Source organism: Aethalodelphis obliquidens, unplaced genomic scaffold (genome assembly GCF_003676395.1).
Source record: "Aethalodelphis obliquidens isolate GAN/ISIS:26980383/991018 unplaced genomic scaffold, ASM367639v1 scaffold9, whole genome shotgun sequence".
Taxonomy (NCBI): Eukaryota; Metazoa; Chordata; class Mammalia; order Artiodactyla; family Delphinidae; genus Aethalodelphis; species Aethalodelphis obliquidens.
The window spans coordinates 15,745,952-15,758,240 of NW_020837953.1; the positions used below are offsets into that span (position 1 = coordinate 15,745,952).

The 12,289-nt window shown below is 39.7% G+C and overlaps 1 protein-coding gene across 1 annotated transcript in view; it reads left to right on the forward strand.

Annotated features, from left to right (window-relative positions):
• The first annotated feature begins 731 nt into the window (after positions 1-731).
• Positions 732-12,289, forward strand: part of ZSWIM5 (zinc finger SWIM-type containing 5) — a 264,002-nt gene continuing 252,444 nt past the window's right edge. The window contains exon 1 of the mRNA XM_027108730.1: positions 732-1,490. Within this exon, the coding sequence (XP_026964531.1) occupies positions 893-1,490 (598 nt within the window). The 5' untranslated portion in view covers positions 732-892. The remainder of the gene's footprint in view (positions 1,491-12,289) is intronic.

The window sequence follows — 12,289 nt, forward strand, 5'->3', positions numbered from 1 at the left end:
AGGCAGGGGATCAGAGAACTCTACCAGAAATCACACAGAAAAGTTTTTTTTTTTCCCCCCTAGGATGCAAGGTGCTAAAACCCTTTAATATCCACGGAGGCTGCAGCCGCCGTGGCGGTGAGATCTTGGCGCCCCATTGTCCAGTCGGGGGCTGGTGCGACTTTGCCCGGCTCCGGAGGGGACCGCCGACTTTATTCTACATTGCTGTGGTGTGAGGAGAGTTTTCATCACTGGAACTTTCCGATTTTTTCCTAGTGTCTTCCTAGCGTCTTTCTGCCAGATCTTTCGCTCCGCTGTGACCGTCGCGCGTCTGGTCAATCTATAGAGGACCCCGATTTTGAGTTTTCTCTCTTCCTCCGCTCTGCAAGCTTAGCACTTTACAGCGGCTCCTCGCGTGGCTAGCGCCCGGCCGTTGCACTTGGCCACACAGTCCACTCCTCTCCCTCCAGGCGGCAGGTGGGTTGGAGGTGAGCGAGCTGCCGAGGGTCCGGCGCTCCTCGCCCTTGGCTGGCCTCTAGGTTGAGGTCGGCCCAGGGCGAGCGCTCGGTGCGCGTTCTGGGCCGTCTGCGCCTGGCGCGCGCCGCCGGCCCGCGCTCGCTCCCGTCCCTCCTCGCGCTCGCGGCGGCCCGGACGGCGCGCGCCGCCTCTCTCTCTTCCTCAGTCCGCCCCCGTCGGCCCTCGCGGAGCGCGCACCGGACCGGCCTAGGCTCCACACTCAAGCCGGCAGGCTCGCGGGTTTGCTCGCCCCGCCCCCCCCCCCCCCCCCCCCCCCCGGCGCCGCAGCTGGGCGCTTGCGCGGGGCGCGTGGCCGTGGCCAGGGTCTCCGCCGCAGCCGGTGCAGCCGCCGCTGCTGCCGCTGCCGCCGCCTCAGTCAGTCAGTCAGTCCCCAGCAATGGCGGAAGGAGGTGAGCGAGAGGAGCTGCTCTCGCCACCGCCGGTCTCTCCGGCCAAGCGCCTGTGCTCGTGGCCCAGTCCGCAGGCTCACCACCCTCGCGGTTCGCCCGGGGCGGCCGGCGGCGGGGTGGGGGGCGTCGGCGGCAGCTGCCTGCCCCTGGGGGCCCGCCCCCACCTGCAGCCCGAGTCCTTGCTGGACTGTGCCGCCAAGACGGTTGCGGAAAAGTGGGCGTACGAGCGGGTGGAGGAGCGCTTCGAGCGGATCCCGGAGCCCGTGCAGCGCCGCATCGTCTACTGGTCCTTTCCGCGGAATGAGCGGGAGATCTGCATGTACTCCAGCTTCCAGTACCGCGGCGGCCCTGGCGCCGGCTCGGCTGGTGGCGCCGCGGGGGCTTCGCCGGCCGAGGAGGGGCCGCCGCCACCCCCCGGGGCCGCCGCTCCGGCCGGCTCCGCCCCCGGGGCCGCCGCGGCGGGGGCGTCCCCGGGACTGGGCTCAGGGGCAGGAGCCGCCGGCGGCGGTGGTGGCGAGGGGCTACCGTTCCGCCGGGGCATCCGTCTGCTGGACAGCGGCTCCGTGGAGAATGTGCTGCAAGTCGGTAGGTGCTCGCTTGACTCCTCTCGGGTCCCCGGCTTCCTCTTCCGCAGGTGCCTTCTCTTTGCACAAGCCCTGGGCCAAGACCCCGGCTTTCTGCCCAACTCCTGTTCTCCGGTGAAAGGACAAACTAGTCACACAAAAAACTTTTCTTAACATTTCGTTCAGGTCCACTGCTGCTCTTTCCTCCACCAGCCCAGTGCCCGCTTTTCTTTTTGTTTGAAGAGCGAATAGATCTCTTTTTTACTCTTCGTTCTACACCCCAGGCCAAGGCAAGAAGGATGGGGAGGTATGGCTTTCTGGATGTAATAATTTCTGAAATGCGTTTTTCTAATTTAAGTTTAGAGAGGAGAGAATTGTTAGTGAATCTGGAGCAAGCGGTCTTGCAGGGAATGTTTGAGGGACAGGCTGTCAATCTAGTCTTCGCAGATTGAAGCTGGGTATAATTAACTTTAAAAATGGAAAAAATCAACAAAATACTGTGCATTTCAGACAATTTTAATTACCTGCTTTAATATTTCCCCCCCTGGACCAGTGATACTTGGGAATCTAGGCTGTGGACTTAACAATAACCGAAGATGGAAATGTGACAGCTTCTCTTTTCCACACTCCCACCCAAGGAAAAAAAAAAGGCACAATCTGGAGTGGGGGTGGGGTCTATCTTCCTTGTCAGACTGGGGTAAATCAAAAGCTGGTCACATTGGGTTTTTCAAATGCTTCTCATTTAACAAGTCTTCATATTTGCTTTTGTTTTATCTTTTTGTTTGTGGAAAAATGAAAAGGATTTCTTTCTCTTGTACTCCTCCAGAGCTTCTAGTCAGTTTGTTCATCTTATTAAATATACAAATACAGTAGTCCTGATTTGTGGAATGGTTAGGAAGAAAGGGGAAAAAATGACATTGTTTAACATTGACTTGCTATGTGGGAAATTAAAACACTGATTTTTTTTTTCTATTTGGACTGTTACAGCATTTTGGAAGTGCATCTTATCTTTATGCATTTTATTGTACAGTATATGCTCATATTTATTGAAAAAATATTGATTTTTGAAAGGAGTTGGAGAGAGGTTGTTTTTAGAATTAAACAAGCACAGGAACACACATACACAGGAACCCTAGACATCTAGCTGTCTTCTCCCCAGGTAAAACTGACATATTTGAAATTTTCTTTTCATTTTAAGAGTAGTACATTGTGGTGTTTCATATAAGGTAGTCTACTTCTGATTATTGAGAGTCACTGAACCCTGTGTTTCTTTTTAAAACAACATATACCACAATTTGTTTTGCAAATGTGAAGTGTAAATTTATCTAAATTTATGCTGTGTCAGAATATAGTGACAGTAAGTTGAGAAAGTTTTGTTTATTTGAGGATAGTCCTTTGTGTGTTTGTGTGTATTTTTGAAATAATTAATTGAATAATCAGATAATTAAGGTGTACAGCTTTAATACTGAAAACATGAAAATGAATATAGGCATTTCTTTATTCATCTGTAGACCTTATTCTTTGTATGAGTTTCTATCAGTTAACTTTTAAGATTCTTGTTTAAAATATTTTGAATTGAAAAGTGTCAATTTAAGTGGTCATTTTATAGTAAGAAATATTGGGTTTGAAAGAATTTTCAAACTTTGGGGGGCAGATGAGAGAGAGGAAGAGGTTTAAAGAGGTATATATTTTGAAAGTGACTATAATGTCAAGTTACAAATGAAATCAGATTTTGTGGGTGATCCAGGTCATGTTTAAATCAGATATTTTTCTTTTATAATAAGATAGTTGGCATGCTTATTAGGGTGATGAGCTCTTGTATGATAGTTTTAGGGACTGGAGAAAGGACATATATAAGCATATTTTCTGACTCTTACTTTGGATTTCATAGATGAAGATAGGAGAATGAATTAATCACTTTTAAGTAATGCTATTTGAGAACCATGAGCTGTGTAATCTTTATTTTTCTGACTTTAATTATGCTAGTAAGTGTGGAAGAGAAGGATATTCCATTCTCTATCATTCTGAGTTCTGTATCTTGGCATGAACCATCTTTTAATATGTAAAGTTACAGACCCATCCCTCATCTCTTAAACGTAAAATGTGAGTATGTGACTTAATCTAGATGATAGGTTTTATAAAAGTATTGCCAAGAGATGAGTGAAAAAGTGATTTGTATGTAGCAAGATGGTAATCATGTTCTTCACTTTATAACTTCACTTCAAACTCAACATAATTACTCAGTGATATTAATAAAAATTCTACAAATTTCCTTACTGTGTCCAAGCCATAGTTGTAACCTCAGAATTGGGAAGTTACTAAAGGCTGATACTTTAGGAAGGAAGGGATGTTAGGGTATTTCTATAACAACATCTTTTAAAGAAAAGATTCATAAGGGGATTTAAATAAGGAAAACAAGAATACCTTAAAATAAATAAATAAATTTAAAAATAAAGAGAACAGCACAACACAAAATTTGCAGGAAAAAAATTAGACAACAACAAAAACTTGTACAAAGTGTAGGTATATTAAATTCGGTAACTTCTGATTACTTTCCACATGGAATCTGGTAATAGGGAGTCATGGCCTGGTTGAAAAGCAAATGCTCTGTAGAAAACATCAGATTTGGTATCAGAACTAAAACTTTCCCAGCTTGATGTAAGCAAATGGGAGGACTAGGTTGTTATGCTCAAAGGATACATTTCTTTTCCATGACAGTACTGAATCAGAAGTATTGTTCCTTTTAAAAGGGGAAAATTGTATATTAGTGTTTTCATGGATGTCTGTAAGTTTGAAGCTCTGTGAATAGACTTTTCTGATCTCTCAGTATTATGAGGGTAATAGAGTTCAGGTGTTTTAATCATCTGCATTTTTAACCTGTTTAAGAAGCCCATGGAAATAGTGGTAGTATAAACCTTGGGAAAATACTTACTCAGGAATCTGCAAATGGTATAAGAATGGTACAACTATAATTTACTAATAATTTTAAGATGTTGACCCTTTTTTGCTATCCATCATATTTTAAATGGATTTCTCTGTGTTTGGTAAAACTTAAAGGAGGTTTGTGTCTTCTCAGGGAAATCTGAATTGATTGAGGGAAAAGAAGCATTAACAGTTTTTCTCTTGTATGCAGAAATATTATATTTACTTGAATATTTAGATTTTCAAAAATTGGATAAAGGCATACAGGGTCCTTCAGTGCTGGTATTTCTTAATTATATAAATATCCAGAAATTATCATAGATTCTGACAGTTGAGCCCCATATTTTTAGCCTACATGTTTTCTAATAAACACATAATTTGTATGTGGATAGTCTTCAAGACTAGAGCCACAATGCTAAGTACTACTTTATGTGGAAGAAGTGTAATTACAAAGTTGATAATAATAAAAAGGTCCATTTCAGGAAGTTATCCATAGCTTAAACGTTAACTAGTAAGTTTATAATTATGAGCATGTATATATTATCAATAAACATCTATGAAATTTTTCTATAGTACAAACTTTTGTGAAATACAGCAGTAACAAGTATTACAGGTATTGATTTTTATATATAATTTGTTTTTAATCTCTGTTATTTAGGGGAACAAAAGATATCCTCATCTAAAAAGCTTATAGCATTGTGTGTAAGTTAGAATAGATATAAAATCATAATAAAATTTCCATGTGGGGAAAAATGACTTACTTATATGTGAGATATTACAGCAGGGAAAGCAGCTGCATACCTTTAAGGATAAGTGGTAACATTTTTTAGAGTAGAAACTTACCAAGTTTTAAAATCACATTGCTCTTTTATTTATTTTTTTTGATCAATGAATTCTCTCCTTCCTTATCCACCACAGTGCCTCACACACACATCTTAATATTTAGTAAATGTTTGTTAATTTCCAAAATATACAAACAGCTCAATATCAAAAAAACAAAAAGCCCAGTCAAAAAATGGGCAGAAGACCTAAATAAACATTTCTCCAAAGAAGACATACAGATGGCCAACAGGCACATGAAATGATGCTCAATATTGGTAATTATTAGAGAAATGCAAATGAAAGCTACAATGAGGTATCACCTCACACCAGTCAGAATGGCCATAATTAAAAAGTCTACAAATAATAAATGCTGGAGAGGCTCTGAAGAGAAAGGGACCCTCTTACACTATTGGTGGGAATGTAAATTGGTGCAGCCACTATGGAGAACAGTATGGAGGTTCCTTAAAAAACTAAAAACAGAGCTGCCATATGATCCAGCAATCCCACTCCTGGGCATATATCCAGACAAAACTCTAATTCGAAAAGATACATGCACCCCTATGTCCATAGCAGCACCTTTTACAATAGCCAAGACATGGAAGCAACCTAAATGTCCATTGACAGAGGAATGAATAAAGGTGTGGTACATATATACAATGGAATATTACTCAGCCATAAAAAAGAATGAAATAATGCCATTTGCAGCAACATGGATGGACCTAGAGATTATCATACTAAGTGAAGTAAGTCAGACAGAGAAAGACAAATATCATATGATTTCACTTATATGTGGAATCTGAAAAAATGATACAAATGAACTTATTTACAAAACTGAAATAGACTCACAGACATAGAAAACAAACTTACGGTTACCAAAAGGGATAGTGGGGGTTGGGGGGAGAGATAAATTAGGAATTTGGGGTTAACATTACAGACTACTGTATATAAAGTTGGTAGACAACAGGGACCTCCTGTAATAGCACAGGGAACTATATACAATATCTTGTAATAACCTACAATGGAAGAGAATATGAAAAAGAATATATATGTTCGTGTGTATAACTGAATTGCTTTGCTGTACACTTGAAACTAACATAACATTGTAAATTAAGTATACTTTGGTAAAAAACAGTTTGATGAATAATGAATGTTTAGAAGTTTAAAAACAGACTTCTCAGTATTCTAAAACTAAGAGAGATACATGAATTTTTATAACGAGTGCAGTGTTAGAAGACATGGGGAAAACTCCATACTTGCGCATATAATAAGCTGATAAAAGTAAGTGGTATGAACGTTGCAACAGTGTGTATCTTTTATGTTGACTGTCTGTTTTATGTGAAGAATGGTGATTTATCAGTTTCTTCAAAACTTCAGATGAATTCTTATTGAAAGTGACTTTCTCAAGGAATAGAGCTTTAGATTTTAAAGATAATGAATAAACTAAAGATAGTGGACTTTTAGAGGTTATCTTTATTTTAGGAATTAAAAAAATGTATTATTGAATGTGAATACAAAGTCTAAATTTTGAAGTGAAAGGGCCAGAAATTTACTTAAGCCTATGTGAAACAATTTCTTTGCTCTTGTTTCAGTAATGGCTATTAAAAATCAAGACACTGAGACTTCCCTGGTGGTCCAGTGGCTAAGACTCTGTGTTCCCAATGCAGGGGGCCTAGGTTCGATCCCTGGTCAGGGAACTAGATCCTACATGCCACAACTAAAGACCCCGCATGCCACAACCAAGAAGATCCACATGCCACAACTAAAAGTCCCGCGTGCTGCAACTAAGACCTGGTGCAGCCAGGTAGATAAATAAATAAATAAATAAACTATTAAAAAAAAATCAAGACATTAACCGTCAGTATCTTATGGTTGATGGCTATATATATACACACACATGTTAAAATGTATAGCGCTGTACCCCCAAAAGTCACATTTACTGTATTATTTTAGAAAATAATTTTTAAAAATCAAGATGTTAATATGTCAGTAAATTAACGTATAAGAGAAATACTGAAAATGCTGTAGTTGTTTCCTATGGCTGCTGTAACAAACTGCCACAAACTGGGTGGCTTAAAACAACAGAAATTTACTGTCTCACAGTTCTGGAGGCTGGAAGTCTGAAATCAAGGTATCGGCAGGGTCATGCTCCCTCTGAAACCAATGGGGAAATCCTTCCTTGCCTCTTGCTAGCTTCTGGTGGTTTGCCAGGAGTCTTTGGCATTCCTTGGTATACAACTGCATAACTCCAATCTCTGCCTTCTTTGTCACAGGCGTTCTTCCTATGTATCTCTATCTTCACATGGCCATTTTATAAGGACGTGGATTATTGGATTAGGGGCCTACACTGCTCCAGTATGAGCTCATTTTACCTAATTACATGTGCAACGACCCTATTTCCAAAAAATACATCACGTTCTGAGGTACTGGGGGTTAGGACTTCAACATACCAATTTTGGAGGACACAATTCAACTCATAACAGCTTCTCATGCTTGTTTTTTGTTGCATAACAGAGTTTCATGTGAATTTTAAACTTTTATATGTTGGATATAGCTTAAATTAGAAATCACCAAATTCACTTTATTAGGTAAGCATTATTTCAATTTAATTGATTCAATTTGCATGATGATTATTTAATATTTTTAACACATGTGGGACTTTTTTGACAAATAAGTGGTCATTTAAAGGTTAAACCTGTCATCCTTCTTTATAAAAAATGATGACTGTGCAATATAGCACTCAGGGTACATGCATGGATGAACAGATTACTGTGGGATTTTTTTCATGCATAGCATTTATAACTCGTGTATAGAAATAGGTAACCCTCAGTTGTCCAGAGCCTCTTCAGCATCTCCTCCTTCAGTCAGATCACCAGTGGCTTGAGTGTTCTGCCAGTTCTGCATCATCCACTGTACAAGAAGGTATGAGACCTCGCTGATAGCTTAAGGGCATAAAGATCGCAGTGCTTGAAGCTTATCATGGAGAAACAGGAGGACAAACTGGAGATGCTGTACAAGCTCATCCTGGTGGAAAACAAGAGCCTGAGCTGAGGGGCACCTTGTATGGACTTTCTCTGTCATATGTACAAGGAAGTTCAGCAGCTACTGAGCTAGAGCAAGTGGGTAAACAGAATAGGGTCCTAGGCCAGCTTCCAGAAAGTACCCCAGGAGAGCAGAGAAATCTGGACAGTTGCATATCTTATAAGTCATGTAAGCTGACCTCAGTCTCTTTGCTGGGAGGGGGAAGTTTAAGGAGATACTTTCTTTTCTAGGCTGAAGTATCCTACCACTCTGTCATGTCCTACTGATGGAAGGTGCCCCTAATCCCATCACTTTATCTTGCTTTTCCTGTGGTAATGCATGTAGTTTCTCAGTTCACTTTATGTGACTTGGTGTTGGGGAATTTGGAGGCACTCAGACCCTGGCAATTTTATGTGCCCCTTTGGACCAGCCTTCAAGAAGAGAGGGGCAGGCAGGAAGGAGTGGGGATCCCAGGATTACTACAGGAGGAGGGCCTGCTAATTTAGCTCTGTGTTAGCAACAGCTTCCTCTATTAGGGATAAAACATACACATGCACAAGAGCTGGGGTATAGACCATAGGTGGTGGAGAGAAAAATGATCCATCCTTCTTGGGCCTGGAAGTCAGCAGCAACATCAGAGTGGTTGATTAGCTTTCCCTCTCTGCTTCCACTCTTCTTTCTCTCTCCTACAATGATTGGTGATCACCCCATGGATAGAGATGCATTGTCAGAGATGAATGTCTGGGAACTGAGTTACAAAATAAATTAAGATCTGGGAGAGATACCAGCCTTCTTTCCAGCTGGAGAGGCCCCAACACTGAATGGTTCTGTAGGGAGTCTGATCATCAACTTGCAATACCTCACAGAGCCAGCCCATTTCCCACTCTGAGCTCCTACTGGAAACACTGCTTCTCCAAGCTGGGGATTCTTGAGGAGAGAGGCAGAGGTGCCTGGAGCAGGTCTCTCCTGCGTGGACATCACTTGGGCTTTGGTATTGACAGAGTGGCTGACAGTTATCTTCCAACCCAAACTGGCTGGGACAGGACAAGGGCTAGCCTTGATGGTGGCCAGGCTCACCTGCTCCCAGCCTGGGATACCCCTGCTCTGGACCTCTTATTTCTCTTTATTGGTTTATTTTTCAATGCATCTTTAATTTGTAAAGAAATGAAATAAAGATATAAAAGAAAAAGAAATAGGTAACCCTGAAAGCATATGAACCATGTCTTAACCTTTTTCCAAACCCCAAGTTAATATGGTTTGGAATTGTGTTTGATATTAGAAATAGACTGCAGTCTATTCCAGATTACTTTTATGTGAATTTCCTACCTTGTGGTTTATTTATAGGGTTATTTCTTCCCTCATATAGGCAGCACGCTTCTTGGCCACTTTTAGCCTGTCATGGAGCTGGTATGCCAAGGAAATCACACTCATTTTAACATTAGCTTTAGCATTATATTATCATATGCTAAATTACTCTGATACTTTTCATAATCACATGTAGCCAACTGATTAATTTTTGGTTCTCAGTATTGAGAAAAATTGTCCTCCCTCTTAGAATGTATAATGTGATATGCTGTAAATTGGTACTCAGTACATGCTTATTGAATGAATGAGTAAACTGTTGTATAATTTAAAAAATATTTATGTAGTATGGAAATCTCTCTTCCTTGATTTATATGTAACTGGAGCCTAGGAGATATACTGGCAAGATATATAAATAAAATAAAGATGTAATTTCTGCATGTTTTTGATTTTTAAAACATATATAGATTAAAAAATACCATTGAAGGTTATTATTAACTAGTTCTTGATTCATTCATTGAACATTTAGCCACTTGTTTTGTGTAAAGCTCAGTAAATAATTGTTTACTTATTTTGAGTAGAAATCATTCCAAAATACTTTGTTTTTCCCTACCTTAGAATACAAACCCAAGTGGGGCACTAAAGCCTATGCTTCTAGAACTGCATTATATTGCCGTCTGTATGTAGGTGGGAAGTTGTAAACTGAGTGGGTACTTGACCCTAAGAAATTCTCTGAAACCTGCTTTTGAAAAGCTTTTTCGGTCATTTGCTTCTTTCTCATTATAATGGAGTGATGAATGTGGTAAGCAAGGCAGTATAACATAGTTACCTTCTTTAAAAATACATTGTTGAATCAAAAGATGAAGTACCCTCTACCTAGTGGTTTTCTTACCTTAAGAACAGTTGTTTTTATATTTATTTAGTCCTTAGGGAAATGCAAATTAAAACCTAAGGAAATACTATACACACACTAGAATGTGTAAAATAAAAGACTGACACTGCCAAGTACTGACAAGGATGTGGAGCAACTAGAACTCTCTTACATTGCTGGTGGGAATGCAAAATGATACAGCCACTGTATCATTTCTTTCTTTTTTTTAAAAAATTAATTTATTTTATTATTTGGCTGCATTGGGTCTTTGTTGCTGCGCGCGGGCTTTTCTCTGGTTGCAGGAGCACCGGCTATAGGCGCGTGGGCTTCAGTAGTTGTGGCTCACAGGCTCTAGAGTGCAGGCTCAGTAGTTGTGGCGCAAGGGCTTAGTTACTCTGTGGCATGTGGGATCTTCCCAGAGCAGGGATCAAACCCGTGTCCCTTGCATTGGTAGGCGGATTCTTAACCACTGCGCCACCAGGGAATTCCCAGAGAACAGTTTCTTATAAAATTAATCATACTCTTAATCATAAGATTCAGCAATCTATTACTAGGTATTTACTTTAAAGAAATGAAAACATATGTTCATATAAAGATTTGTACTTGAATATTCACAACAGCTTTATTCAGAATAGCCCTAAACAGGAAACAACCCATATGTCTATGAAATGGGTGAATAGATAAAGAAATTGTTGTATATGCATATAGTGGAATACTATTCAGCAATAAAAAAGAACAAACTGATGGCCTAAAACATGGATGATTCTTATAAGCATTATGCTAAATAAAAGAAGCCAGACCAAAAAGAGAACATACAATACAATTCCATATACATGAAATTTTAGAAAGCCTTAAGCTATAGTGACAGAAAGTAAATCAGTGGGGCATGAGGAAACTTTTTTGGGTAATGGAAATGTTCTGTGTTGTGATTATGGTAGTGGTTACATGGCTGTATTCATTTGTCAAAACTTAATTGTATACTTAAAATTGGTATATTTTATTGAATGTAAATTATGCCTCAAATTGATTTTAAAGGAAAGAGTGGTGGGTTCCAATCTTGGCTTCACATTAAAATCACCTGGGGAGATTTTTAAAAAAATAGTGCCAAGGACTCACCCCGAATTAATTAAATAAGAATTTGTTGAGAATAAGGACTGAACTTCAGAATTTTTAAAAAGTTCCTTGGTTGTTTTATGTGCAGCCAAGGTTTGAAAACACTGTTCTAGAAAAATGATCACCTTTATTAGTGTTGTCAGTGTTTTTAAACTTATCATAGACAGTCAAAACATTATGTAATATTTATTACACAAATGCTATGGACTACGTCAACTTTCTTTTCTACTTCAGTCTATTTTCTTTTGTCTATCTTTAGGTTTATTAATGGATCTCAAGGAAAATTATTCTCTTACTACTTAAAATGTGTGTCTGTGTTTTGGAAAGGTCTTATGCAAAAGTGTGTAAATTCTTACCATCAAAAGACACTTGTATAAATGTAATGCCAACATATAATTTTATTCATGTTTGTTCATTCCTCCATTCATTTATAAAACTTATATTTAACATTTTTAAATATTCTGTGCAAAATAGAATATAAATTCTGTATTTAAGGAGTATACAGTTTAGTATAGGATACATGTTAAAATAGCACTTAACACAGTGTTCTGTAATAATAGAGGTAGTTACTGTGGAGGCAAAGGGTAGAAAGTGATTAGAGAAATGAGGACAGCTGGATAAATTGCTCTATTTTAATATTTTAATTATAAGAAATTTAAAAATTATGTCTAATATTGCAATATTAGATTGAAAACACTATTTATTGCTTACAAGTTAGATTGACCCTTCATGAAATTCTTTCTATATTGGCATTTCTCTGCCCTATAATACTC